The 27,167-nt window shown below is 58.0% G+C and overlaps 1 protein-coding gene across 4 annotated transcripts; it reads right to left on the reverse strand.

Annotated features, from left to right (window-relative positions):
• Positions 1-1,048: 1,048 nt before the first annotated feature.
• ABHD17A (abhydrolase domain containing 17A, depalmitoylase) lies at positions 1,049-25,569 on the reverse strand. 4 transcript variants are annotated; one of them, XM_077842136.1, is made up of 6 exons: positions 25,274-25,569; positions 24,413-24,530; positions 21,337-21,878; positions 9,549-9,743; positions 4,138-4,317; positions 1,049-2,189 (listed from the first exon to the last, which is right to left on the reverse strand). In XM_077842136.1, exons 3-6 carry the CDS (start codon positions 21,642-21,644, stop codon positions 1,964-1,966), a joined length of 909 nt encoding a protein of 302 aa, XP_077698262.1. In that variant the 5' UTR covers positions 21,645-21,878; positions 24,413-24,530; positions 25,274-25,569; the 3' UTR covers positions 1,049-1,963. The 4 variants fall into 4 exon arrangements, with proteins under 4 accessions (XP_077698262.1, XP_077698261.1, XP_077698263.1 ...); XM_077842135.1 differs by having other exon boundaries at positions 24,401-24,530; XM_077842137.1 differs by lacking the exon at positions 24,413-24,530.
• Between the last annotated feature and the right edge of the window lie 1,598 nt (positions 25,570-27,167).

A 27,167-nucleotide genomic window follows, 5' to 3' on the forward strand; every position in this document is an offset into this window, starting at 1 on the left:
AGCTGCCCGTAACGCTGGTGGCTTTGCACCAGCCTCGTGCCCAGCAATGGGGGGAAAATGCCAGCACAGCCAGAGCTCTGGAGAGGCTCCAAACCTCCCGCCCAGCACGTCAGGAACTCACCCGGGGCAGAGATTCTGTTGTGGACCCTAATAAATGGGGGGAAGGGGAGACTAGGTCAGGGGGACGCATTCTAAACTGGGGTAATTTACACCCCTCGGGCTAGTCTGCCCCCTCCCTGCCCAGCCTCCGCTGGTCCCCATACGCTGCTCTGGGGTCACAGAGGGGCCGTTATGTTGCAAGGCCCTGGGGATGAATTCCCTAGCACAGGCCCAGCACAGAGCACATGGCATCAGAGATTCTGCACTGGCCCACCCTTCTGGGGAGAGGACAGCTGGTCCAGTGGCTGATTCATTTCCCTGCTTGGCTACACACTCACTGGGGGACCTTTGCCTAACTCCCACTAAAATCAGCCTGACCCAGTCGCTTGGTGCCTCAGTTTCCCCTCTGTGAAACGGGGATATGAGCCCTGCCCTGCCTCCCAGGGAGGTTAAGATAAATACATTAGCAATCATGAGGGGCTCGGATACTGTGGGGAGGGGAGCCAGAAATAGGAGCACAGAAAGCCAGAGACTTCAAGCAGCCCGGGGCTGCTCTGACTTAGCCCGGGGGCAGGTTCAGTCCCCAGAATCCAGAGGGCAATGGAAGTGGCATAAATCTCCTGTGCCCCCTTGCCCTAGCAGCACATCCCAGAATGGAGCTGGCAAAGAGAAGGGTTCCCCAGTGGCTTCCATCCACCTTAGACGGGGGGGCATGATAGTGGGGGAGGGAGGGGGCACGGGGTGGCTGCCCTTGCTGGTGAACTCATGCTGGGCTCACGGGCCTGCAGCTGTGTGCTACTTGGGCGGAAGGGGGAAATCAGGCTGCTGGCGTGACACATCACACTGTGTAAAGTGTCATAAATTGTCCCTTGTGCTGGACTCTAGAACCACCCGATCTGGGACGCCCAGAGGTGTAAAAAAGCCCGAGATGGGCACCTGGTGAGAAGTGTTGTAAAATTTTACATCTTAAATCTTTATTCTTCGATTCCCTCCTTCCAGCGTGACTCGAGGGATCTGTCTCTAGATATTTGGAGTAAAGAAAGGGGGTGCCCCAAATACAGGGGAGTCTTGCGGAAAGAGAAAACAGGACGGATGCCGAAGATCGGGGACAGCGCATGTCTCCTAACCATGCTTGCCCGACCCTTTTCAGGGAGCAGGGGTTGCACGTCGGGGCCGTTCCTTCCCAGCAAGGAGCTCAAACGCCACTCGGTCTCCTCCATCCCTGCCCTCCTGGTCCTCACTGGTGTTCGATCCAAGGGAAGCTTTGCTCAGGGCCAGAGAGCCCTGCTCCTCCATTCTGATGCTACTGATCTGGGTAAGGCAGAAGGAGGGGTGGGGGGTGTCTCATGCAGTGATCAGATCCCAGATAGGAAAAGGCATGGGGCTCTTCAGGGATAATTAACCCCCTCAAACCTGCGGCAGGGCCAGGACTCCAAAACATCTCATTGCTCATGGCAGAACAGCTGCATGATGGGAAAGGAACTAAGAGGGCTGTCTGCAGTGGGGATGGGGGGACAGAACCCACGGCAAGCTCCAGAGACGGATCGAAAGTGGCCTCAGCACTTGGAGCAGGAGTCGGGAAGCTGGAGCCGGTCTTTTCCCCACCGCATGGGCTGGGGCTGCCCAGGCTGAAATGGGAGCCATCCCGCACGTCCCGTCTGTAGCGTCTGGCGGGGAGGCGGAGGGTGGGCCGAGCCGGGAGCACAGTGCCTGGAAACACCAATGACTTGAGGACTGGCCACGTCCCGCCAGCTCGCCAGCCTCAGTGTGGGCTGGAGCTGAGGCTGCCCAAGTTGTTACACCTCCAGGGGGCAGCGCGGCCCGATCCTGCCTCTGGGTCAGAGTCAGGGGTGGCAGCTGGGGCTCAGTTGCGTTGGCTGGTCAGCTCCTGGGAGATGAACTTCCGCAGGCGCTCGAGGTACTGGCTGTACAGTTCAATGTCATTGTGGCCTGCCCCCTCCACCCACAGGGGCTCCACGGCCTTGGGGCAGCGCTCATACAGTGCCAGGCCGTGAGAGAAGTCGATGACCTCATCTTCGGTGCCATGGATGATGAGGACGGGCGAAGTGATCTTGGACACCTTCTCGATGCTGCCGGGAGGAGAGAAGCAAACAACCCCTGAGCAAACGCTGCCCTGCATCGAGCACCTCCAGCCACGAGGGGCGCCCCAGAACATGCTGCAGCCCAGGCCCCACCACTGAAATGCAGCTGCCTCTGGGGTGGAGGAGGGGAAGCAACCAACTAGCTCACAGCCCTGTGCACAATCTGTTGGGGGTGGAGGGCCTGAGGAATTATGGTAAGGACTTGCAGCAAACCCCCCCCCCCCAGCTAGACTGCAAACCCCTCACGACAGGGGCTGTGTGTCCTTTGTCTAACACCCCATAGACCAGTGTTTGCCCACAATAGTGGGCTTGCTAGGGGTGCCACAAGATCGGGGGCAGGGGCTCCACATGGATTGGCCCTCAGACCCAAAGAGGCGTGTTCTGAACTCGGGTTGAAATAGCACATGGCAGCTCAGATGGCAGCTCAAGATCCACTCCAGGCTCCATCTGCATCTGCTCAGCCCAGTCCAAAGCCCTCACTACGGTTTTCACCTGGTTCGCTAACCTGAGTTCAGAACGCACCTCTTCTGCTGCGAAGACAGACCCCAGGGACTCTGGCTCCGCCGTGCTCCGACCACAAGTAAAAACAGGGGGCTTCTTCCAGCCAGCCCTGTCAACTCCTAGATTTCAAGGCCAGAAGAGACCGGTGTGGTCATCTGCTCCGACCTCCTGCACGCATGGGCCAGAGGATTTCCCCCAGTGCTTCTTGCAATGAGCTCAGAACTCAGGGAGCCTGAGCGCGTCCTTTAGAAAGAGCCGACTGATCGCCAGTCAGAGATTCCAAGTGATGGAGGATCCACCATATCTCTTGGCACAGTTCCCTGGGGATTTTCCTTTCGGTACATCCCTGTTCCTGGAGGGTTTTAAGAACAGGTTGGACAAAAACCTGTCTAGGTTTACTTAGTCCTGGCTCAGCGCTGGGGGCTGGACTAGACAACCTCCCCGGGTCCCTTCCAGCCAGACATTTCTATGATTCTGTGATCGATGCTGCCTGTAACTGACAGTATGTGTACATGGCTACAGAACACCTGTGGCTGCTCCGGGTCAGCTGACTCGGGCTCGCAGGGCCATCAAATTGCAGGAAATATTCCGGCTCAGGCTGAAGGGGTCTCAGAGCTCAGACTCCAGCCCAAACATCTATTCTGCAATTTTATAGACCCACAGCCCGAATCAGCGGTCCAAGGCCAGCTCCGGGTGTTTTACTGCAGTGTAGACGTAGAGGTCTGCAGGGCAAACCAGAGCCACGGCTGTCACTGTGATTACACAGGGGCGCCGACGGGAACTTAACAACCCATTCTGCTGATGCTGCGCAAACAGGAAAAGCCTCCCATGCCCATTTGGGCAACTAATGTCTGCAAGGCACTTCGAAGGCCCCAGGCTGAGGTTCCAATGCAAGCGGGGTGCTGTGGGTACAAAGCAGCACCATGCAGGCACCCTGTAATCTCGCTGTTTTGGGGGATGCGTGGCCACTTCTGGAGGAGAATCTGCCTTCGGTCCCCAGGCTGGCTTTGGGGCCCAGCAGGTGAGGCGGCAGCACGAGAATGGGGGAGGGTGGGATTAAACCGGTGCCTCCCCGTCCCCTTACAGGGGTGGCTGGATTTCCAGAAGGGCAGCTGGCAGCCAGAGGGGCCCCAATTTTCAGACCCAGGCACTTTAACAGTTTGTCTGCATCCTGCCATCTGGCACCAATGGACATCCATGCACCCCGGCGGAGATGGGCGCCTCCCCAGGGGATAATCAGATGTCCTTCCAAGGCATCCACACAGAAAACAGCCCCAAGGCTCACCTTTTACCCACCATCTCATGTGCTGCCCCCCACCCCTGCAAGGGCGAGTTGCAGTTGGAGTCCATGTGGACACTGGGCCATCGTCCCCTGGCAGCCTGAGCTGAGCAATCTCCCCAGCTGGGGGGGGGTCAGTGTGGGGGGAACACTCACTTGGGGAAGGCGTCAAAGCAGTACGTCTTCTTAGTGTCGGGGAAGGCGACTCTCATGCCCGAGGTGAGGGGCGAGTGCAGCACCACGGCGGCACACTCGTAGCGGGAGGCCAGGTCCACGGTGGGCACCGTGCCGATGCTCTGCCCGTACAGGATGATGTTCTCCGGGCTGATCCCGTACCTGGGCAGGAAGGGAATCTGGGGGGTTAATTCCCAGATGCTGTCCAGCTGGGGGAGACATCTCCCTGCAGCCCCAAAGGGAAATCCCAACACAACAGGTTGATGGCGAACAAGGAACTGTCCCGCCCAGGCCAGGAGATGGGCTGGAAGGTCCGACAGGCCTGGCTCCTATGACTCTCTGAGAGTGAGGGTCCCTGGGCAGAGGACACTAGGTGGTGGGATTCCCCCCAGCCCATCGGGGACCCCAGTACAGGGCAATGCAAAGGGCAGCCCAAGCCGGCTGTCTCCCTGCAGGCCACCTGGGCAAAAGGCAGGTTAACCACCCGCAACCACAGAGACCAAGTGACCCACCCACGCTCACACAGGCAGAGCTGGGCCATGCACCCCGGACTCCCGAGTCCCAGCCACGCAGCAGCCTGTTCCCATCCTTCCCAAGGAGCCGTTGCAGGGGGGCTCTGGGCTTCCCCCCGAGAGCCGCAGCAGGGAGCTGAACCCTGCACAGCAGCGAAAACACCGACTCGGGCTTGTGGCACTGATTTGCCTCCTGCTGGGGGGCGGGGGGAACGTGGGGCACCCCGCCCTTGGGCCTGATCCTACTCCTAGCAGGGCCCCCCTTCTCCTAGCCTCTCCCCCCAACGCTATCAGCTGAAACAAACATCCATCCCCGGGCCAACCTACATGCACCGCAGAGGTTGCCATGGTGACTGGCTTATCCCCTCTGGGTTTCGGGCCTCGCCCCTTCCACAGGTGGCTGGCTCCCCCCCAGCCCAGATTCAATCGGACCAGCCTGAGGTGCCTCCCGCCCCCCCCCCCCCCCCGGTCCTGGGCACGCTAAGATCCCTGGGTCCTGATCCGTTCCCCACAGGGAACATGACTGAGTCCCGTGCAGGCCTGTGGGGCTGATGTAGGGCAGGGAAACCTGGGGGAGGCAGAGGAGGGGACGGCTGCTCCAGCGGGGGGCCCGGGCCCGGGGAGCTGCTGAGGGCAGGGGGGGTGGTGGAGGGAAGTGCTGGGAGCAGAAGCAGAGGCAGAAGCAAGGCAGGGAGGGCCCTGGGCAGGAGGGCGGCCCAGCCAGGAGCCAGCAGAGGGACTGTGGGGTGCAGGGGCCACTGACGGCTGGGAGGATCCGTCGGGTCTGGGGGGCTCCATGTCTCATTGTCACCCACCCAGGATCAATTTAAGTAAGGCATCGAGCCGACCCTGCAACCCGAACTGCCCAGCACAGCCTCCCCAGCAGACGGCCGCAGCTACACGCCATCCCCCTGGCCTGCTCCAGGCCGCAGGGATTCTCTGGATCACGAGCCCTGTAGGGCGAGGATCGCTTATCCGCCTGGCTGTGACCTACTTCTGCACAACGCCGCGGGCGGAGGCAGGGCCGCGCACAGGACCCAGGCAGACGCTGAGCAATTAGCAACGTCAGTGGCTCCAGTGTACATTTCCCCAGGGCGTTCGGTGCTGGGGGAAGATGCCGCATGCCGCGTTGGCAGTCGTGGGGATAGAGGCTTCTGTTTACCCACAGCCTGGGCAACAACCGGGCAAACTACCTCCCCCCACATCCCCAGCTCTGGAAGGACACACCTCTCCGGTTGAATTACTAAGGCCCAGTCAGCCCCGCGGGGGCTTGGTCTTTCCCCCGGTTTGGATCCTTCCCTCTGGGTGAAATACAACTGAATTGCCAGTCGGATTTCTCGGTGCCAGTGAAGGCATACACCTGCTCTGGAGAGGGATACTGGTACCGAGGGACTGGCCAATGAGCCCCCCACTCAGGGCTGGGAGCCTTGTCTACACTAGTCATTTCTGCCTTGGGCTCAGCTTGAACCTGGAGAGGGAAGGCGGATTCTTTTGCTGAGTGCTCAGCCCCACCCTGTGGCTTCTCTCTTTTAACAGAGCCCAGCCCACGTCACCCAAACCGGAAGGCTCCCCACGGCACCGGGCGATGAGTCACCCCAGAGCAAAGCAGCTGGGTGGGCTGGGACTGTCTAGCACCACCACATAAATCGCGGCCTCCGGTCTCTCCCTCCTGCTTCCCCCTCTGCAGAGACGCCGGCCCCTGCCTGTGACTGCCCGGATGACAGGGCCGGCGGCTCTCCGAACAGGCACTAGGCAGCCAGAGGAGGGACAAGTGGCCTCCTCCGAAGACCACAGGAGGAACCCGCCTCTCTGCTCAGTAGCGGGAGTGCGGCCGAGTGGGTAGCGCAGCAGAGTGGGACTCAGAAGAGCTGGGTTCTGTTCCTAGTGCTGCCACTGAATGGTCTTGGGCAAGTCCCTACCCTGTGCCTCAGTTTCCCTGCCTGCCCTTTGTCTCTGTTGTCTAGCTAGGCTGTGCTCTGGGACTTGGACTGTCTCACTGTGTCTGCTCAGCACCTGGGACAATGGGCCCAGGTTTAGCTTGGCTCTAATACAACTAGTAATAAAGGGAACCTGCGTGGGGGGAGGGGAATGTGGTGCTCTCTGATGACATGCAGAAAAGGCCTGAAGCTTTATTTGTTTCCTAGTGTGGTTTGTCACATTGGGGACTCAGGCGTCCTGGCTCCGGTTAGACGCTGAGCAACAGCAGAGTCGACAGGGTTAGACACGGGCAGACCATGCCCCCCAGGGGAGTCCTGGTCAAGGGATTTCTACTCAGGCTGTTCACACCACTTCCCTTATTGCCTTATTTCCTGTAGGAGAAACACTCCCTGGAAAAAAGATTCAGTGACCCTGTCATCCAGTTCAAAGCTCCTGCTGCACATCCCAGAGTCACCCCAGGAGTGCTCCAGCTAAACCAGACCTGCCGCCCCCGCCAGACACAAAACTAGGTGGAACAAACCAAACCTTCCAGACCCTCTTCCTACCATATCAAAAAGGGCACAAACCTCCCCACAGCTCCTTGCTGGGCACTTCCAGGGCAGCCTCTGAGACTCCCAGCCACGCACCCGCCAGCCCCCGGCATCCAATCCACAAAGGCCCCCTTGGCGCCGATCGACGCGTGGCAGGAGAAAGCATCCGGGCCCGTCCCTTCGCGCCGAGTCAGCGGGGCTCATGCATCATGGTTGGTTCTCCAGGATGCTTCCTTCTGCCACCTGTCCCCCGTCCCTAACCACCACCTGCCCCAAAAAGGAGGGGTTCAGCCTCTGGGGCCCGGGCAGCCCTTGGCCTCGTCGCTGAGGCTACTGAGATGGTGGCCAGTGAAAGCAACCATCTCCACTGGCCGTGTCCCCTGGGAGCTGAGCTGGGACCCACCAGCCCCCTGCATGCTGGCAGCACCCAGCCCTGGACCACGGTCACACTGGCCACCCCAAGGGGAAGGCTCCGTCCCTACGGTTCCCCCGGAGCCTGCCCACCCGCACCGTCCCGTGCATTAGCTCAGCCCTGCCCCCACCCCACCAGCGGCCTCCCCTGCGAGCCCCTTCCGAGTGGCTGTCTCGCCCGGTGAGGTTTCCTGTTTTCCACAGTGCAGGCCACGGGGCTTTCCTGGCCCTCCCCACCCCCACGGCACTCTCTGCGGTGACCTCGAGCTGGGCTGCCTGCATCTCACTGTGGGTGACGGGTTCCCAGCCACCTAAAATGCTGAGCCACCAAATTGCTGTGTTCTGAGCCAGCTGGGCCTCCTCAGGGCGCCACTGATTTTGACGTTTTGATTCTGAGCTTTTTGCTACAAACCATTTGCAGAAATTACGGTGAATTCGCAAAACGTTTTGGTCAATCTGAATCTGCCTCTTTCGCTGGAAAAAGTTTCAGTGGAAATATTTCCCCAGCTCTCCTCGCAGTATCTGTGGCTCGGGCCCGGAGAGGGAGAGTCACACACGTGCTACCAGTGGTCTCCCGCCGTGGCCTGGGTCGGGGGATGCTGGGATTAGGAGAGCTCTCCTCACCCTGTATTGTCTGGCCTCAGCCTCAGACACTTGCCTTCACGCTGGTGTGGATCTAGGCTGACGAGAGAACTGGGGGACGGGGCTCCTTGTTGGTGGAGGCACAGAGCCGGGTGGCGGCCACGTGCTGCAGCCAGCATTGCCTTGCCAGATCCCCCAACAGCTTCATGTCGCAGGGCGAGAGGATGGAGCCTGGTGGGACTCCATAGAAACATGTGATCTCCCAGCAACACCGGACGGTTCATCCCAGTGGAGCGCTCCAGAGTTGGGAGTCAGGAGTCCCTGGGCGCCTCCCTTCACCTGGAACATGGCTCCCTATGCACATCTATCCACCCAAGCCTGGGTCCTCCCTGTTGAACAGATGGGGAAACTGAGGCACTGAAAGGTGGAAGTGACATGATCCACTGAGTTGGTGGCAGAGACAGAAAGAGAACCCAGGAGTCCTAGCTCTCTGAGGTTTAAGCCACAAGGCTGTCTCTCCTCTGTAGATAGCTGAGAAATCTGCCCCAAAATACTCCCCCACTTTTAGCCCAACTCTCAGGCTTTGAAACCTGAACCTTCTTCCAGGTTCACAAAGGTGTGGTGGGTTCCCTCCTATCGCCCCCATTATTTCTGTGCCACGTCTGTGCTCCCTGGCTCCCTGCAGAGGGGCTCTGCAACCGCAGGGAAAGCTGCCCTCCGATACTGCGCACGCAGCTGGAAGCCCCAGAAATCTCACCCTACAGCTGTCCCGAAGGAGCAATCTGTCCCACCAGGTGACAGTCGTCCAGATCATAAATAACCCTTGGCCCTGCTCTAGCACATGACCTTCCATCTGAGGCTCTCAAACAACTTGACACACAATAAGCAAAACCCCTCATCACATCTTCTATGAGGCAAGTCAGTATCATTCTCCCTGTTCTACATATGGGGAAACTGAGGCATGGAGGGGAGACATGCCCAAAGTCACAGAGTGGGACTCAGATCTCCAAAGGCCTATCCACTGGGCCATGGTGCCTCTCTCAACCTTAACCTGCAGCCCTCCCCCTCCCATGCTCTTCTGTCCCTGAGCTCCACTCATGCCCCTCAAACCTGACCCACAGCTCCCAGGCTATGCCAGCCCTGGGATCCCCCCCAACTCTGCCGATGCCCTCCAGTCCTGACCTGCAGCCCCCTGCTATCTCAGCTGTGGGGGTCCTTCCTATCCACAGCTCTGTGATGCCCCTCAATCGCAGCCTGTAGCCCCTCTATGCCAGGCCTGGGGTCCCCAGGCACTGACTGCCTGAGCAGGACTCCGGGAAGGCCAGATCTTCCTGTACCCACTTCCCTTTACTCCCCTTCCCAAGCAGCCTTGGGCCTGTGAGGCCATTGGGGAGGCTAGCCGGCCCCAGGCAGAGCTCACCTCGTTCTCAGGGCCTGCCAGGCCGCATCGATGTCGGCGTAGAGATTCTTCTCCGAGGGCTTCCCCGTGCTCACGCCGTAGCCCGAGTAGTCGTAGGAGAAGATGTTGCAATTGATGCGGGTGCCCAGGCCGATGTAGAAGCTGCTCATCTGGCCCAGGTCCACAGCGTTGCCATGGGAGAAGAGCACCGTGAACCTGCCGGGGCAGAGCTGCGGGTTAATGCACAGAGAGGGGCAGCCGGAGGCCCTGGGCCATTGCTGAGCACTGCAGCCTTCTGCCAACTGCCTGCCCCCACAGGGACCCAGCACAGGACTGGGGAGCCGCTGGGAGCGCCTCGCTAGCCAAGGGCTGGGGGAGCCACAGGAGGGGGAATGGGGGAGGGGAATTTGGGAGGGAAGAGGATGCAGGGGAGATCAGGGGGCACGGAGAAGCCTGGGGGGGGGGCAAAGGAGGGGGAGGTACAGGGGAGGGCCGGTGCCAATGTCATTCCAGAGGAGAACAGGATGGGAGGAGACGGGAGATGGAAAGGTAACTCCAGCAGAACGGAACCCAACCCCTCCCCAGCACCAGCCCCCTCCCCAACTTGACCACCCCCCAGCTCAGTCTAACTGACGTTCTTCTAGCCCCCCCGCCCCCCCCCGCCCGCGTGCTCCTAGTGGGAGGGGCAAGAGGCCGGAGGCTGCACGCCTCAGACGGCGCAGACCCAGTGAGGGCAGGGGGCTGGGCCCACCAAGCGCCCACAGAGAGCAACGACCTTCCACTGAAGTGAACAGCGAAGTCTCTCAAGCAGCCGCTGCCCCCCCCTTCCCCGCTCCGCCGCCCGCCGGCAGCAGAAGCAACAGCAGCAGGAACCGTTGTTACTGCCCCACGGGCCGGCCCCTGGGGCATGCCTGGTGTGGGCTCTGCAGACCTGCGGGCAGTGGTGATGAGTCTGACACTCTCCCCTCTGAGTTCACACCGGCCTGGCACCATGGTGTGGGCTAAGAAACACCACATCAGAGGGAGGGGAGTGGGTGACTCTTCCCACCGGTTATTTGCAGTGTAGCTGTAGCCGCATGGGTCCCAGGAGACCAGCGAGACAAGATGCGGGAGGAGGGACCAGCTTTTACTGGAACACTCCCACGTTAGCGTCAACTTCCTGGACACTATGATCAGCTTCCACAATGGAACCCTACAAGACAACCATATACAAGAAACCCCAGGATCTCCCCACCTACCTTCACAGATCCAATAACCGCCCCAAACACGCCAAGAAATCCGTTCTCTACAGCCTGGCACTCAGGCACCACAGAATGTGCTCCGAGGGGAAGGTCCGGGATACACACCTTAACACATTTAAACCCGCCTTCACCAAACTAGGACATGCCACCAGAGAAGTAGATTGCGTCATGGAACGGGCCACCCAAAACCCCACGAGAACCTGCTTCAGGACAGAAATAAAACCCCCTCCAACAGCACACCCCTAGTTGTCACCCACCTCCTCATACTGGAATCCATACGGGGTATCATCTAACAACTACAACCCATACTCAATGGGGAGCCCATCCCGAAAGAAATCATTCCTGAACCCCCATTTCTGGCCTTCAACCCTCAACCTCTCCAAGCTCATCAGAAGCAAACTCTCCACAGACCAGGACACACCAGCGCAAAGCGGCCCCAGACCCTGCCAGAACAACAGATTCAAAACCTGCATACACATCTCCACCGCTACAACAATCAACACCCCCATCCCAACACACCTTTCCAGATCCATGGGTCCTCCATGTGCCTATCACAGCCCGTGGTGTGCCTCATCCAGCACACTAAATGCCACAATAACAGCTGTGTGGGTGAAACCAGACAATCACTACGCTCTCGAATGAACTTACACAGGGAAATGATAAAAGCCAAACACACCCTATCACCCTGTGGGTGGACACTTTTCACAAAGCGATCACTCCACACCTGACTTGTCAGTCCTCGTCCTCAAAGGAAACCTGCACAACGCTTTCAAAAGACGAGCCTGGGAGCTTAAATTCATAACTTTGCTAGACACTAAAAATCACAAACTGCACGGAGACACTGGCTTTATGGCTGTTACAACAATCCGTAACCCACTGACCCCCTCTTTTTGTCCTATGACTGTGGAGGTGTTAATGGACAACTCTACCTTGAATGGCCCCTTACTTACAATATATGCTGCTACTCATGCTAAACAAACTGTTCCACCTTGCATTTTGCTGGTAGGACCTTTCCCAGACCTGAAGAAAAGCTCTGTGTGGCTGGAAAGCTTGCCTCTCTCACCAACGAAGCTGGTCCAGTAAGAAGCATTACTGTGCCCATCTTGTCTCTCTTTCCCCTGGGGCAGAGCTAACCTCAGTTACGTGCTCAGGCATGCTGTGCTGCGGGGTGTGGGGGCCTTCGTAAGATGGGGGGCACTCCTCCCTCTTCGGCGTGTTGTGAGCATCAAAGTGCGAATGCTGCTCAGAGCGAGGCCAGGGGATGTGACTCGGCCTTACTCTGAGGGGAGAGCAGATCTTCGAAGTGCACCAGGGAAAACCAGCTTCTGAGCAGTCCGCAGCCCAGGGGGAAGGGAGGGGCAGGGAGCCACATGCTCCTTGGATCCCAGCCGCCAGAGAGAAGATCAGAGACCGAGCAGCTGGCACACGCGCCTTCAGCCAGACGGGGCCGGCGTTTATGAGGCCGCCAAAATTGACAAGGCAGAGAGGCTTGGCTGGCGGCATCTGCAGCCAGACCAGGTGCTAACACACTTCGTCAGCTTAGAGGCAAAGAAATCCCCTGCAATCCCAGCCTGTCCTCATCATGTGCTAAATCCAGGCGCCTGCAAAGAACAGCGGGGGCAGGTCTGTGCTTAGATCAGCTCTTCATGGCACTCCTGGTTTGGCTGGCACGTTTGGAGGCAGAAATCCCACTCATGGGCAGTCAGTTCCTCTTTGCCAACCCCAGTCCCCCTCGCCCGGCCTGCTCTGCCGCCAGGTCCCAGCGCTGCCTGCAGGAGGACAGCCCCACAGGACAGACGTACGGCACCAGGGTCCCAGCAGACACATCCCAAAATCCGGGGCATGTGAGCCTGGATGCAAGGCGGGACGACCCCCAGCCAGAGCTGGTGTCTCCGACAGACGGCAGTGTGACCTCATGCCGGCCACGGAGAGCCTGAACCGCCCATCGGCGCCAACCGTGCCGGAGGATGGGACGGGAAGGGGGCTGGGCAGCAGGTGGCCTGGCTGGGAGTGCGGCCCCCCAGAGCAGCCTCCAACCCCAGACCTCGGCCAGGCTTCAAACGGTCAGAAATGGACTACGCGAAAACCTCCCATTTCTGCTTTGCTCAGCTCTTCAATTCTTGTCCCCATCCCGCTCCCCCAGCTGCTGTCTTGGTATGGGCCAGCTGCTCTGGCTGACCCTCGGTATGAGCTGTCTGGCCATTGGTACAGTCTGGCTGACCCGTGGTATGGTACAGCTGACCTTTGGTACAGTCCAGCTGGGGGGACCCTTGGTGTGATCTGGCTGAACCTTGGTATGGTCTGGCTGGGGGACCCTTGGTGTGATCCGGCTGGTCTGGCTGGACCTTGGTACGGTCCAGCTGGGTATGGTCTGGCTGGGGGACCCTTGGTGTGATCTGGCTGGTCTGGCTGGCCCTTGGTACGGTCCAGCTGGGTATGGTCTGGCTGGGTGTGATCTGGCTGACCCTTGGTACAATCTGGCTCGGTGACCTTTGGTATGGTCTGTCTGGGTGACCCTTGGATTCCAGGCTCTCTCACCCATGCCCCCTGCCCTGGTTCAGGCCTCACTCCCTATCACCTGGGTTGGTTCCTCCCCCACGCCCCCCACCAGCAACTTAGGCCGGCCCAGCCGAATTCAGCTGTGCTCCAGGTGCCTTGGCCACGATGCCGTCTACTCCTCTCAGCGACAGCTGTGGGCAGCATCTTCCGCTGGGCGGCAGGGAGAGCCCTTGACTTTCCCAGAGCCAACGTCAGGTGCCAAGGGGCAGGCTCCAGCTTGCCGCACCGGCCCTGCAGGCCACCACGCCAATGCAGATACACATCGCCCCACATGCACGGTGCGGGGACAGACACGTAATACACTGCACTTATCGCTGCCCTTTGCCCTCCTCACCAGCACTCTGGATCAAGCCTTGGGTTCAACTCCCAGCTTTGCCACTAGGCCTGACGGGAGTCCTTGGGCAAGTCACTTTCCTCTCTCTGTGCCTCAGTTTACCCATCTGTAAAATGGGACGAATGACACTGACCTCCTTTGTAAAGTGCTTTGACATCTCCTGATGGAAAGTGCTGCGTACAAACTAGGGATTATTAACCAACCTGCCCCAAAGTTTATTCATTCCTCTGGAGCAGCCATACCCAAAATTATTCCACTGCTATACCCAATTTACGCTGGCCAGATGCCCATGATGGGTAAACTTGGGCCTACACCAGTTCAAGTTTAAGGTCTGACTGCTGTTACTATTGATGAGTTGTACTAAAGGAGCCCTTAGGGGTCCCCAAGTGAGATCAGGACTCTATCATACTAGGCACTGCACAGACTCATAGTAAGAGACAGCCCCTGTGCCAAAAACTTGCAGCCTAAACAGAGGAGGCTGACAGATGGTGGGAGGGGAAGGGACTTGCCCAAGGTCATCCACAGGTCAGTGGCAGAGCCAGAAACACCCAGGTCTCCTGAGACCCAATATAGTGCTCTACCCACTAGGCAATGTTGCTTCAGCAGGTGTTTTATACTACGTGAAAATACAGCTCTCATTTCTCGCTTCAGAAGGGCCTAAAATCGTGCACATGAAAGCCACAATGCTTATGTACAGACAAACTATGTGAGGTTATTTTGGGGCGTGAGGGGATGTGGGTGTGTGGGGGGGGGGGAAGGGTGTGACTGGCCCATTCTGAGCTGCGCCGTAGTTAGACACAAGGACCAGGATTCAGAGGGGAACGGGGGAGGATGGGAAACAGCATTTAAAGTCAGGTCCTAACGCCTAAATGGGAAGCTGAGCTGCTTTTAAAAATCTTGGTCATGGTAGCAAAGGGCTTTTAGTCTAGAAACACAGAAACTGGGCTGATTTAAGTCAATCGGTTTCTAAATAAATTTAGATCAAACAGCCCTCTGGTGCGGACACACTTAAATCGTGTTCGTGAGGGCCTCCTCCTGGGAAAAGCTTAATTTGGTTTGTTACCAGATTCAGAATCTACTTTAGCTAAAATCACTGTAGTTTCTGTGTGCTGAGCAGGGCCTCAGGGGCTGGGATTTACAGGTGGAGGGATAAGTCCCCTTAAAATGTCTAAATCCATTTCTAGCATACAGTAGAACCTCAGAGTTACAAACAGACCAGTCAGCCACGCACCTCATTTGGAACTGGAAGAACGCAATCAGGCAGCAGCCAAGACCAAAAAAAAAAAAGAAAGAAAAAAGGGCAAATACAGGACAGTACTGTGTTAAATGTAAACTACTAAAACAATAAAGGGAAGCAGCGTTTTTCTTCTGCAGGGTAAAGTTTCAACGCTGTACTGAGTTAATGTTCAGCTGTAAACTTCTGAAAGAACAATCGTAACGTTTGGTTCAGTTACGAACACTTCAGAGTTACGAACAACCTCCATTCCCGAGGTGTTTGGAACTCTGAGGTTCTGCTGTAGTTTCTCCTGTGACACGTGGTATAAACAGGTTGCATGATGGTTGGAAGTGGGGTGCAGACTTTATTGGATACCCTATATACCTGACTTGTGCAATGGGCTTTCCAAACTCCGGCTGAGAAAACCCTTATAGTATCATCCAGCATTCTCTGCTGGCCCTGCTATGTACACTTACAATTTAGACTGACCTGGCCATGTCACTTGAGGGGGGGCGTGTAAAAAGTTCAGACCCCTGAGTGCAGTAGTTAAGTCAACCTAACCCCCAGCACAGATGAGCCTAGGGCAACTGACGAAGAAGTTCCTCCCCGTGAGCTGTAATGGCAGTTCCTCAAGATGTGTGTCCACAGGGGTGCTCCACTTCAGATGTGCGTGTGCGTCTCGCGCCCTTGATTGGAGATTTTCCAATAGCAATGCCCGTTCAGCCAGCGCATGCCCCTTAGCCTCGTCGTGCCGGACCCCGAGACTATATAGGGGTGTGTCGGCGAACCGTCCTCCGTGCCTTCTCCACCCAAACATCTCTGCAGAGAACCGTCTGAAGCAGAGGCGAAGCAGAACAAGCAGGGGAGCACCATAGGGACACGCATCTCAAAGAACTGTAGTCACTGCACGAGGTGAGTCATCTCTTCTTCAAGTAGTGTCCCTGTGGGTGCTCTACTTCAGGGGACTTCTGAGCAATTTCCCCACAGGCAGGAGGGAGCTTCAGAACTGAGTCCAGAATTGAAAATAGTCCTCCTGTACCCTGAGCCACATCAGATCGGATGGCCTGGATCACGGCGCAGTGCTCTGAAAATGAAGGTACTGAAGCCCACACGGTAGCCCTACACATCTCAGACATCAGATGTTCTTAAGCAATGCTGTGGATGTTTCTTGTGACTTGGTAGAATGTGCTGTCACCCCTTGAGGAAGATGAACGTTTGCGGTCTCATAACAAGTGACAATACATCCAGCTACCCACCTCGACAATCTCTGAGCAGCAATCGTAGATCCCTTGGCTATATCCATGGAGGAGATGAACAGCCTGGGTGACCTCTGAAATCACTTGGTCCCATCCAAGTAGAAGGCCAGTGCTCTTCAAACATCCAGGGTATGAAAACAGAACCCCTACATAGGTCTATAGCTCTGGGAAAACCAATGGCAGATGAATAGATTGGTTGAGGTGGAACTCCGAGAGAACCTTAGGTAAGAATTTAGGGCGTGGGTGTAAAGAAACGTTATTATTGTAAAGGGGAGTTCTGCCATCAAGGTGCAAATCTCCCCAACTCTACCGGCGTTGTGATGGCTCCTAAAAAGGCTGTCTTCATAGATAAATGGAGTAGAGAACGGGTTGCCGTAAATTCAAATGTTTCATAAAGTAACTGAGTACCAGATTGAGGTCCCAGGTTGGGGTCGGGTCTCCACTTTCGGGGTAGAGATTCCCCAAACCCATAAAAAACCTAGATACAGGATGAGCCAATATGGAAAATCCCTCTATATTCGGATGAAAGGCTGATATTGCAGACAAGTGGACCTTAACTGGGTTAACTGATAACTCTAATTTCTTCAAATCCAGCAGATAATCCAGGATTACCTCTTGTCGGGGGTCAGCAGCCACTACCGCCAGGACCTCGGAGAACACCCTTGGGGCCGAGGAGAGACCCAAGAGGACACTAGGGCTCCGTCTCAGGCCAAGGCACTAGAGAAGGAACTGAGGGCGGTTTGCCCGCTCGACCCTATATGGCTTCGGTGTCTGGCATAAGGAGGTATAGGTCGCATGCGCGGCCCAAACGGACACTGCTAGCGGAAAATTCTCCGACCAAGGGCTCAAGGGGCACCTTAAGCGGAGCAGCCACAGGGACACTACTTGAAGAAGAATAATTTTTCCATCAACCTAGCTACTGCCGCTCGGAGAGGTGGGTTAACTTCCACCGCTATAGGAAACATCTGCACGACAATGCTACACTGGCGTAGACATGGTCTCATGCTGCTAACGCTGTCAAAGCCCTTCGCAAACGCCCTTTCATTAAGTTTCATGACAAGCAGGAACTCTACACCGATAAGGGACCTTTTCACCCACCACTAAGAGGCATCCACCTCTGGAGTGGGAACACAGCAGCTGTTTAACCCTGCACTGGCACGCTTATGTAATCGTTGAGGACAGGAAGTGTGGAAAACCCTGCAGGGAGGATTCGCTTCAGAAGAAGGTCACTACCTTAGCCAGGAGCCAGGTCTAACATGGACAGAAAGACCCACTTCCACCCACGCAGCATCAGGCAGCACTGCCTCCAAGGAGGGGAGTGCCCCCTGCTGAGTCACTGACCTCTGGAGGTCTCCGATCCAAAGAGCGACCCAGTTTGAGAGACCCAATGCCCACGGTGGCCCAAGCAACAGGCATCACGCCACATGTCAGCTGTCAGGAACAAAGGCAGTGACCCAGGAATTCCAAAGGCAGCTGCGAAGCCCCCGGCCGTGTAGAGAGCTTACGCAGCAGCTGCCAGTTCCCAAACTCAGCCGTGCCCCTGCAAGCCCTAACCGCTGGCAGGATGAACAGCAGACTCTAGGGCAGGGCACACACAACGTGAGGAGGCCTCGGTGCTGCTCCCTGGTCTGCCCTTCCCCAGCTGTCACTGCCGGGTGTTGGGAGCCGCCATCACTTTTTGGAGGTTTAGGAGTGGGCCAGACAAGTTCCACCCCAGCCTACAGGGGGGAGCATGGAGCCTTGGATAAGAGTGGCACAATATCAGCCCCAAGCAGCCTAGCAAAATGTACCTGCCCCGGCACAAAATCAACAGCACCCGGCACAACTGTGCCTCTGGGTGCCACTTTGTAAGACACATAATAAACGCTCTCCAAGATGATCAGAAAGGCAAGTGATGGGCAAGGAATAAGAACCTAAAAAGCACAGAATCATGGGGGGCAGATGGGGAACTAGTGATATTTCACTTGCCCATGACGAATAGTTGCTAGCCCGGGCATGTAGAAGGTAAGTTAAGTATTTGAGACGCCCTCCATCCATCTCGGGATTATTCTGCCCTGCAAGGCGGGTTGACAGCAAAGATCTAGGTCTCTACGTGTTAAGATGTTATTCACAGGGAACAAATATTTAATAATGGGCTCTTCAGTCTACAGAGAAAGGTCCAACCCGATCCAATGGCTGGAAGTTGAAGCTAGACAAACTCAAACTGGAAATAAGGCATACATTTTTAACGGCGAGCGTAATTAACAACTGGAACAATTTACCAAGAGTCACGGTGGAGTTTCCCATCACTGAGTTTTCAAACCAAGATTGGATCTTTTTCTACAAGACCTGCTCTAGGAATTATTTTGGGGCAGTTCCCTGGCCTGTGTTACGCAGGAGGTCAGAGTAGATAATCCAAAGTGGTCCCAACTGGCCTTGAATCTATGATCGCAGATCAAATAGAAGGGGTGAAGTAGGAAATAAATATATCATATTTGTGACTTTAAATCTCTTCTGTCTTTGTTGTTTTGGTTTTTTTCCTATTTAGAAATAAAATCTCTAACATTTTAGACCCAAATTTGCCAAAGCAGCCCCTGACTCTGTTGGCTTCTATTATCACAACTTCAAACACCTAGGGAAGCCTAGTGATCAATCACTGGAACAAGCTATCAGGAGGAGGGAGTCTCACCTCTGGCTGTCTTCAAATCTAGACCCTAGACCCAAATCTAGAATTCTGCAAGATGCTTTAGCCCAGGGGTTTTAAACTTTTTTTCAGTTGCGGGCCCCTAAAATATTTTGAATGGAGGTGCAGACCCCCATAGTCTGTGGATCCCCAGGGGCCCATGGATCCCAGGTTGAAAACCACTGCTTTAGCCAAACACGAGTGATTTGGCTCAATACTCGGGCAACTGGATGCAATTCTCTAGCCTGTGATACACATGAGGTCAGACAAGATGTTCTAATGGTCCCTTCTGGCTTTAACTCTATGAATCTATATCCCGGCTCAACTGAAGTCGATGGCAGAACTCCCACTGGCTTCCGCAGGGCCAGGACATCAGCCCATGGGTGTCCTTTTCAGAGGTGGTGAGCAGCCGCGGAGCTCAATGACGCCAGTTGGGGTCCTGGGTGCCCAGCACTCCCCAGCCGTCTCAGGCTGGGCACCTGGAGATGGAAACCACCAGTTGCCCTGAGTCGTGAGTTCTCATCTTGAGGGTCACAATACCCCTGCCCACCTTGCATTGCTACGTGGGAAGGGAATCCTGGCTTAGTGGGAGCGGGACCCCAAGACAGAACAGGTTGGGAAGCACCCGTGGACTATGCGGTCAGCGGCACTGGAGAGCAACGGCCCCTCTGCACAGTACATCCACAGCCCACCCCAGCCATGGGCCCGGACTGACTTGCAAGGGCTAGCACTGGGATCACAGCCTGTCGGTCCTTGGCCAAACTGCTGCACAGTTGGCCAGGTGATCCAATCGTGGCTCTTCCGTCGTGGACACCAACCAGCCACTGGGCTGAGACCCACCCCAGCATATCCAGCGGATGGAGAGGTACCGAACAGACGCCTGCCCTGAGGAGAAGGCAGCCCCAGCCCTTCGCCAGGGCTAGGGAAAGGCTATGTAGTGTCCGTGGGGTGAGGGTGGGCCTGGAGAGGGAAGGGAAAGGGTTAATTGAAACTGACATTCTGTGGGGCTCGTTGGCCTCCTTATATGCTCCCCGCTGGTAGCAGAGAGGGTCTTCTCGATGCCCGTCCTGCCACAGCTGTGATTCTAGCGCAGCACCTGCGAGGGACCCTGCTTTGGTTTATCAAGGCCCAACCCGCGCACACCGAAGGCAGCGGGAAGGAGTGGGGCAGCACGGAAGGGAGGGAGACGTGGCTGCTGGATTGGGGACACGCACTCTTGGGAGGAACCGTGAAACCTGAGCAGCTCACGGACCGATGCCCTCTGGCAGCAGGGTGAGAATGGGGAGGAAGACACACCAGGGCAGATGCCTGAGCAAGTGTGGGGTCTCACAAATCATGGCATGTGGGACACAGAGACTTGGGGGGGAGGTGTTGGGGGGGTGAGGGGCACAGAGGTCTCGGGGGAGGGGATGTGATTCCACTGGCACTCCTAGCTCAGGAGAGCGGCTGGGGTTCCAGGTGCGAGTCAGGGCCTAGAAACCCCAGACTCAGCTAACGAGACTAATGAGCCCAGCCCACTGAGTGGGGCAGGGGAGTGGGGCTGAAGATCAGTTGCGGGCAGAGACACAGAAAGGAGCCAGCGCTGGTCCACAGTCCATAAATAAAGCTACCACTCACCCCACCCCTCACTGCCCCCAGCTCTGCCACCTGAACCAAGGTGCCAGCAAGCTGGAGCCCAGGCCCTAGGCTCAAGTGAGGGAATAGTGGCCAATCAGAGGTGGGCAACAAGGCCTCACCTGGCAACACATCCTTGGGAGCCTGGGAGCAGTCCCCAGGGCCCCCATACGAGCTGTGAACGTCTCCAGCAAAGGGGCAGAGCCCCCACAGGCAGCCTGGACACTCCCAGCGCAGCACACCTCACCCATTCGCCTGCATTCAGCCTCGCCATTATTATTCAATAACCCTCTGCCCTGCACCAGCAGCATCCATTGGCGGATCTCACAGCACTTCACAACTATCAGCTAATTAAGCGGCACAACCCACCCACCAGTATAGCGCCATTCCCCTCATTCTACAGATGGGGGAAACTGAGTCACAGAGCAGGGGAAGCAACTTGCTCAAGGTCAGTAGCAAGGCTAAGAACGGAACCCAGGTCAGCAGCAGGGCTGGGAACGGAACCCAGGTGTCCGGGTCAGCGGCAGGGCTGGGAATGGTACCCAGGATTCCGTGCCCCAAGCACTGTGACTTTACTACCTCCCTCCGCTTTGATCTTTTTGTTTGATTCCATCCCCAATTCTAGTTATGAGCAAAACAGGTTTTGACAGCCAACCTGCAGTGAGCATTTGCCCGGGCGTCTCCAAATCTCTGTGACTGGGCATCTCGCTTGGGAAGGTGCCCGATCTGGCACCGGGTCGCTGCAGGCCAGGAAGTGGCACCATGTCGGAGCTGCATTGGCACAGGATGGCACGCTCCCTACAAGGTGTCACGGACAGAGGACCTGCAGGAGGGGATCAGACCCTTGGCCCAACTGAGTCGGGAATCCTACCCCCTGCTCTGCAAAGAGGGTTCAGCTCCCAGACCCGTCCGCAGCTTGCCACTCACCTAGCGCCAGGCACACACCGGATATACATGCAGCCGACCCGGTTCCCCCGGCCACTCTTGGTTAGGAACACCTCAATGGTGTCCAGCTCCCGCTGGGCGTACTGGAAATCCGCCCGGTCCGTCAAATGCAGCTTCCATCGCCCCGCGGTGCCTCCTCTCAGAGAGCTGGTGCTGCCCACGGGCTCTGGCTCGGGGACCATGGCGTAAGTAGGCTCCGGGGGGAGGAAGGCCAGTTTGGCCGCTATCCGGCTGGGGCAGGGCGGGCAGCAGAAGAGACAGCACAGCTCACTCACCGACAGTCCGTTCATGGCGGCGGAGAAAGCACCGAGCGCGGAGTTCAGTTTATTTTTCGATTTAACGAACAAAATCAAAAGGAATTTTTTAAAAAACCAGCAGATCCGGCCTGGTCACCGCCCGTCTCCTCAGCCTGCCCTCGCCATGGCGGCCGTCACAACCAACGGGCCAGGCGTCTGCTGCACACCCCGGCGCCGGTCAAGGTAAGGTCGGCCACCCTCTGTCCGTCCGCACCGGTCGGCAACACCCTAGGACCGAAGGGGGATGGACAAGGGGTTGATGAGAAACCATGGGTAGTGCAACCTGGCAAAAAAGAGCATCCCAGCCCACGCTCCGAAAGCTACACAGCACACAACCACACAATTCACACCCCCCCCCCCCAGAAAAACACACACAGCATAACCAAACAATAAACACCCCTCCCCAGAAAAACACACACAATACACACTCTTCTTTGAAAAACACATAACACCCATCACCTCACCGAAAATACACACTTTATACCTACACAATACAACCCCCTTGCTGGAAAATACACAATAGACACACACAAAATATACCATCCTCACTCCAAATCCCACAAAACACAACACACAATACACACCCACACAACACATACTCTCATCAAAAACCACACAAACGAACACCCACACAGTACATTCACCTCATCGAAAACCACACACAAACCACCCACGCAACATACAACACTCACTATAAATCACACACAGTATGCCCACACAACACACATCCATCACTAAAAGCCACAAAAAAACCACCCCCATGCCATACTCTGCTGACACATAATTCACCCACCCATCATACGCCTGCCACCAAAACCCCCACACAGCACAGCCGCACAACACACCGAAAACCACATGCAGCTCATACCACTCACCTACCAAAGCCACACTCTGACAAACACACACGGATCACCAACACACGCGACACACCTCCTGCGCCTCAAACCCCACACACAAGACACAATGCCCACCATGGTCATGATCCTGCAATCCGGTTGACAGATTCCCTGCCCCCCCCACACACACACAGAGCTCAGACGACGGACATGGGGCTAGCATGTTGCGTGTGCTATCATCCTATGCATCGTCGCGCAGCACCACATCCACTCCAGAAATTACACAACGCCCCACGCACGGGGCAGCGATTCTGCAGCATATGCTCACAGCCAGGAGACAGAATTTAACACACACACCAAAGCGGTTTCTGCAAGTTTGGGCAGAGCCTCCTGTCTGAGGAATGTTAAACTAGCCTAGACCCCGAGGAATTCTACTCCAGCTGCTTCCGCAGGCGGGGAAAGAAGAGGAAAGGGTGGAAGGAAAGAGAGGCCTGTGAAATAGAAGGCTTATATGGAAATATTTCTATCCCGAATAACTGGATCCCCCCCACTCCCAGAATAACTGGATTACACACACACCCTCCCTCCCCCCCCCCCCCCCATCTGGGGCTTGTTTTACATTAAGGGCCAAATTCTGATCTCACCCCAGTGTAAATCCTGAGTAGCTGTGCTCAAATCAATGGAGGTCCTCGGGATTTAGGCCAGTGTAGGAAAAAGCAGGATTGTGACTTCCCCCTGCCTCCCAACACAAGCTGATGGGGGGCAGGAGGGAGATGGAAAATAATCTATTCAGCGCCCCCCCCCCCCCAAAAAAAAAAGAATAGGTCCCAGGATCAGAGGCGCACTTCCTTCCATTTCATTCTTCCCTCCGGCTGGGATATTTGTGCTTTGTGCAGCTACTCAGCAGAACAGCTGCTCCCCTCTAATGGTACATCAGAGACATACCACACAGAGAAACACCCCTGTCCACACTGGACAGGTGTCTGCCACGCAGACATGACAGATGCACCCTACACACGTGCCATTAGACACACGTGCGGCCGCACGACCCCGTTGTATGCATGACAGGCACACCCGGAGACGCACACACTAACGCGAACGTTTGCTCGCTTTTCACGGACACACGCACGAGACAACACCAGAGGGCACGCTCACACACCCAGTGACCTGTATTACAGGCACACACCTGTGCACGCTATAGACACAGGCAGGGTAGAAACACACTCACACGTTTACAGCACAGGCTCACGCCCACACCTGTCTACTCTACAGACACGCGGATTAGAAAACACACACACACACCCCCGTCTACACTGCAGACACACATTTTTCGATACCACAGCTTGACAAAGCCCTGGCTGGGATGATTTAGTGGGGGTTGGTCCTGCTTTGAGCAGGGGGTTGGACTAGGTGACCTCCTGAGGTCCCTTCCAACCCCGATAGTCTACGATTCTTACAGACACAGTCACTCCCCGGCCCACACAAGACTCGTGTCACTCCCCGGCCCACACAAGACTCGTGCAGCCCAGACGCACACTTATCGGCACCAAACACACACACTTATCTACACTGCAGACACAGCACCATTGCAGAGCTACAAAATACATGGAAGTATCCATGCGACAAACACACACTTATCTCTAGTCCCAGACACACATGCACCCGGTATGAAGACAGTATTTGGGGGGCAGAAGAACCGCCGGGGCTTACGACTGCTTAAAAGAAACCAAAACTAGCCCCTCTCTCCAAGGATCTAACTCCAAACTTAACTGGGGGGTTGGGGGGGGGGGCAGCGTTTGGATTTACACAAGTAGGCTGCAACCCTGCCCTTGCAGAAGTCAATGCCCGGAAAGGGCCCCCCTCCCCCGAACAGTGCACCCCCCCCACAGCACGCTAGAACAATGGGATAATCACCCCCATAATCACCCCCACATCCTGCAGGCGCCTTGGGCCCCGCTGAGCAGGGCAAGTTCGGAGCTGGAGATATTGAAGGAGCCGACGGAGGAAGACACCAGCAGCCGGGGCGGGGAGTGCGGGGCGACGGCTGCAGTTGGGGCAGAGGGAAAGAAGGGGCGCAGGGAAATCAGCTTCTAATGGGACTGGGGGGCGGGGGAAGGTGATTGCAGCTGGGGGAGGCGATACAGGGGGATTGAATCAGCTCCCAGATGGGCTAGGGGCTACACCGGGACGGGCTGGGGGCTGCCGGGGATCGGGCTGGGGGCTGCAGGGGATCGGGCTGGGGGCTGCACCGGGACAGTCTGGGGGCTGCAGGGGATCGGGCTGGGGGCTGCACCGGGACGGGCTGGGGGCTGCAGGGGATCGGGCTGGGGGCTGCACCGGGACAATCCGGGGGCTGCAGGGGATCGGGCTGGGGGCTGCACCGGGACAGTCTGGGGGCTGCAGGGGATCGGGCTGGGGGCTGCAGGGGATCGGGCTGGGGGCTGCACCGGGACGGGCTGGGGGCTGCACCGGGACGGGCTGGGGGCTGCAGGGGATCGGGCTGGGGGCTGCACCGGGACGGGCTGGGGGCTGCAGGGGATCGGGCTGGGGGCTGCAGGGGATCGGGCTGGGAGCTGCACCGGGACGGGCTGGGGGCTGCAGGGGATCGGGCTGGGGGCTGCACCGGGACGGGCTGGGGGCTGCAGGGGATCGGGCTGGGAGCTGCAGGGGATCGGGCTGGGAGCTGCACCGGGACGGGCTGGGGGCTGCAGGGGATCGGGCTGGGAGCTGCACCGGGACGGGCTGGGGGCTGCACCGGGACGGGCTGGGGGCTGCTAGGCAGGGCACCTTTGCTCCCTTATCCGCTGCAAGCTCCGGAGCGGGGAGCATCCGGGCTCAGAGCCGGTCCCGGGCCCCACTCCGAACCGGGCCGCTGCTGCCCGCTCCGAGCCCCGCTCCGAACCGGGCCCGGGCCCGCTGGCGCGCTGAGCAGCTGGAGCCGGGCGCGGCCCCCCGCATCCCCCCGGGGGCCCTGCAGGCTGGGCCCGGCGCGCGGCGCGGCTCCCGGGCGCTCCAGGCTCCTTGGCCGGCGCAGCCAGCGCCTCGTCCCCTGGCTCCGAGCGGCCGGCGGCGGATGTGACAGCAGCGCAGCCCGCACTGGAAGTGACGCCTCCTCCTGAGTCCTGCTCCCTGCACGGCCCCCGGGGAAGGAGGAGCAGGAGCCTGGTGCAAAGACATGGAGGGAAGGGGGCTGCCTGCTCCCCGGGCTGCAACCACCCCCCCCCCCGCCTGGAGGGGCTGCCTGCTCCCCGGGCTGCAACCCCCCCCCCCCGCCTGGAGGGGCTGCCTGCTCCCCGGGCTGCAACCACCCCCCCTCCCCCGCCTGGAGGGGCTGCCTGCTCCCCGGGCTGCAACCACCCCCCCTCCCCCGCCTGGAGGGGCTGCCTGCTCCCCGGGCTGCAACCACCCCCCCTCCCCCGCCTGGAGGGGCTGCCTGCTCCCCGGGCTGCAACCACCCCCCCCCCGCCTGGAGGGGCTGCCTGCTCCCCGGGCTGCAACCACCCCCCCTCCCCCGCCTGGAGGGGCTGCCTGCTCCCCGGGCTGCAACCACCCCCCCCCCCCGCCTGGAGGGGCTGCCTGCTCCCCGGGCTGCAACCACCCCCCCTCCCCCGCCTGGAGGGGCTGCCTGCTCCGCGCTGCAACCACCCCCCCCCCCCCGCCTGGAGGGGCTGCCTGCTCCCCGGGCTGCAACCACCCCCCCCACCCCTGGAGGGGCTGCCTGCTCCCCGGGCTGCAACCACCCCCCCTCCCCCGCCTGGAGGGGCTGCCTGCTCCCCGGGCTGCAACCACCCCCCCTCCCCCGCCTGGAGGGGCTGCCTGCTCCCCGGGCTGCAACCACCCCCACCCCCCCCCCCGCCTGGAGGGGCTGCCTGCTCCCCGGGCTGCAAGCACCACCCCCCGCCTGGAGGGGCTGCCTGCTCCCCGGGCTGCAACCACCCCCCCCGCCTGGAGGGGCTGCCTGCTCCCCGGGCTGCAGCGACCCCCCCACCCCCGTGCTCCACAGGCTGCAATGATCCCTCCCTGCAATGTGTGCACCAGGGCTGCATGCTTCATTGCTTCGTGCATGTCGGATGCATAATTCATAGGCTGCAGCAATTACTCTCGCCCCCCTCCGCCCCCCCCGGCAGGGTTTGCATGGCTGCTATTTCCATGCTTAATTGGGTGAACTATTCACCCCACCCTTTGCAAGCCCGAGTTTGCTTCATTTGCGGCAGCGAACCCCCCATCTCCCGGTAAGCTAGGTGCCTGCTTTATGCTTGAATCCCCCCCCCCGCGCCCAGTTACTCTGGAAGCTGTGCAAAACGGGGGGGGTGAGGTATTCATACTTCATACATACTGTAGCGACACTATCCCCACTTCCTTATTTGCAGGCTGGGCAGGAGGTTGGGGCTTCTTGCACAGGAACATGGGGGACAGAGGCCGGAGTTTCCCTCAAGCTGCATTAAAAACTCCTTGGATTAGCGAGAAGAGGCCACTCAACCCAGGAGGTGACCAGGGAGGGGTCAGAGTGTGCAAGCCAGGGGACCTGTCCCATTCCGAGCGCACCGGCTGCATCCCCTGTGCCGTGGCTGGCATTATCCAGCCAAGGGTCCCTGCTGAACCAGGGATCAAACGACAACTCTGAGCAACTTCCCTGAGTTTTTCAACGGTGGATCTCAAAGCGCTTTACAGAATGGGAAAC

Source organism: Eretmochelys imbricata, chromosome 25, assembly GCF_965152235.1.
Source record: "Eretmochelys imbricata isolate rEreImb1 chromosome 25, rEreImb1.hap1, whole genome shotgun sequence".
Taxonomy (NCBI): Eukaryota; Metazoa; Chordata; order Testudines; family Cheloniidae; genus Eretmochelys; species Eretmochelys imbricata.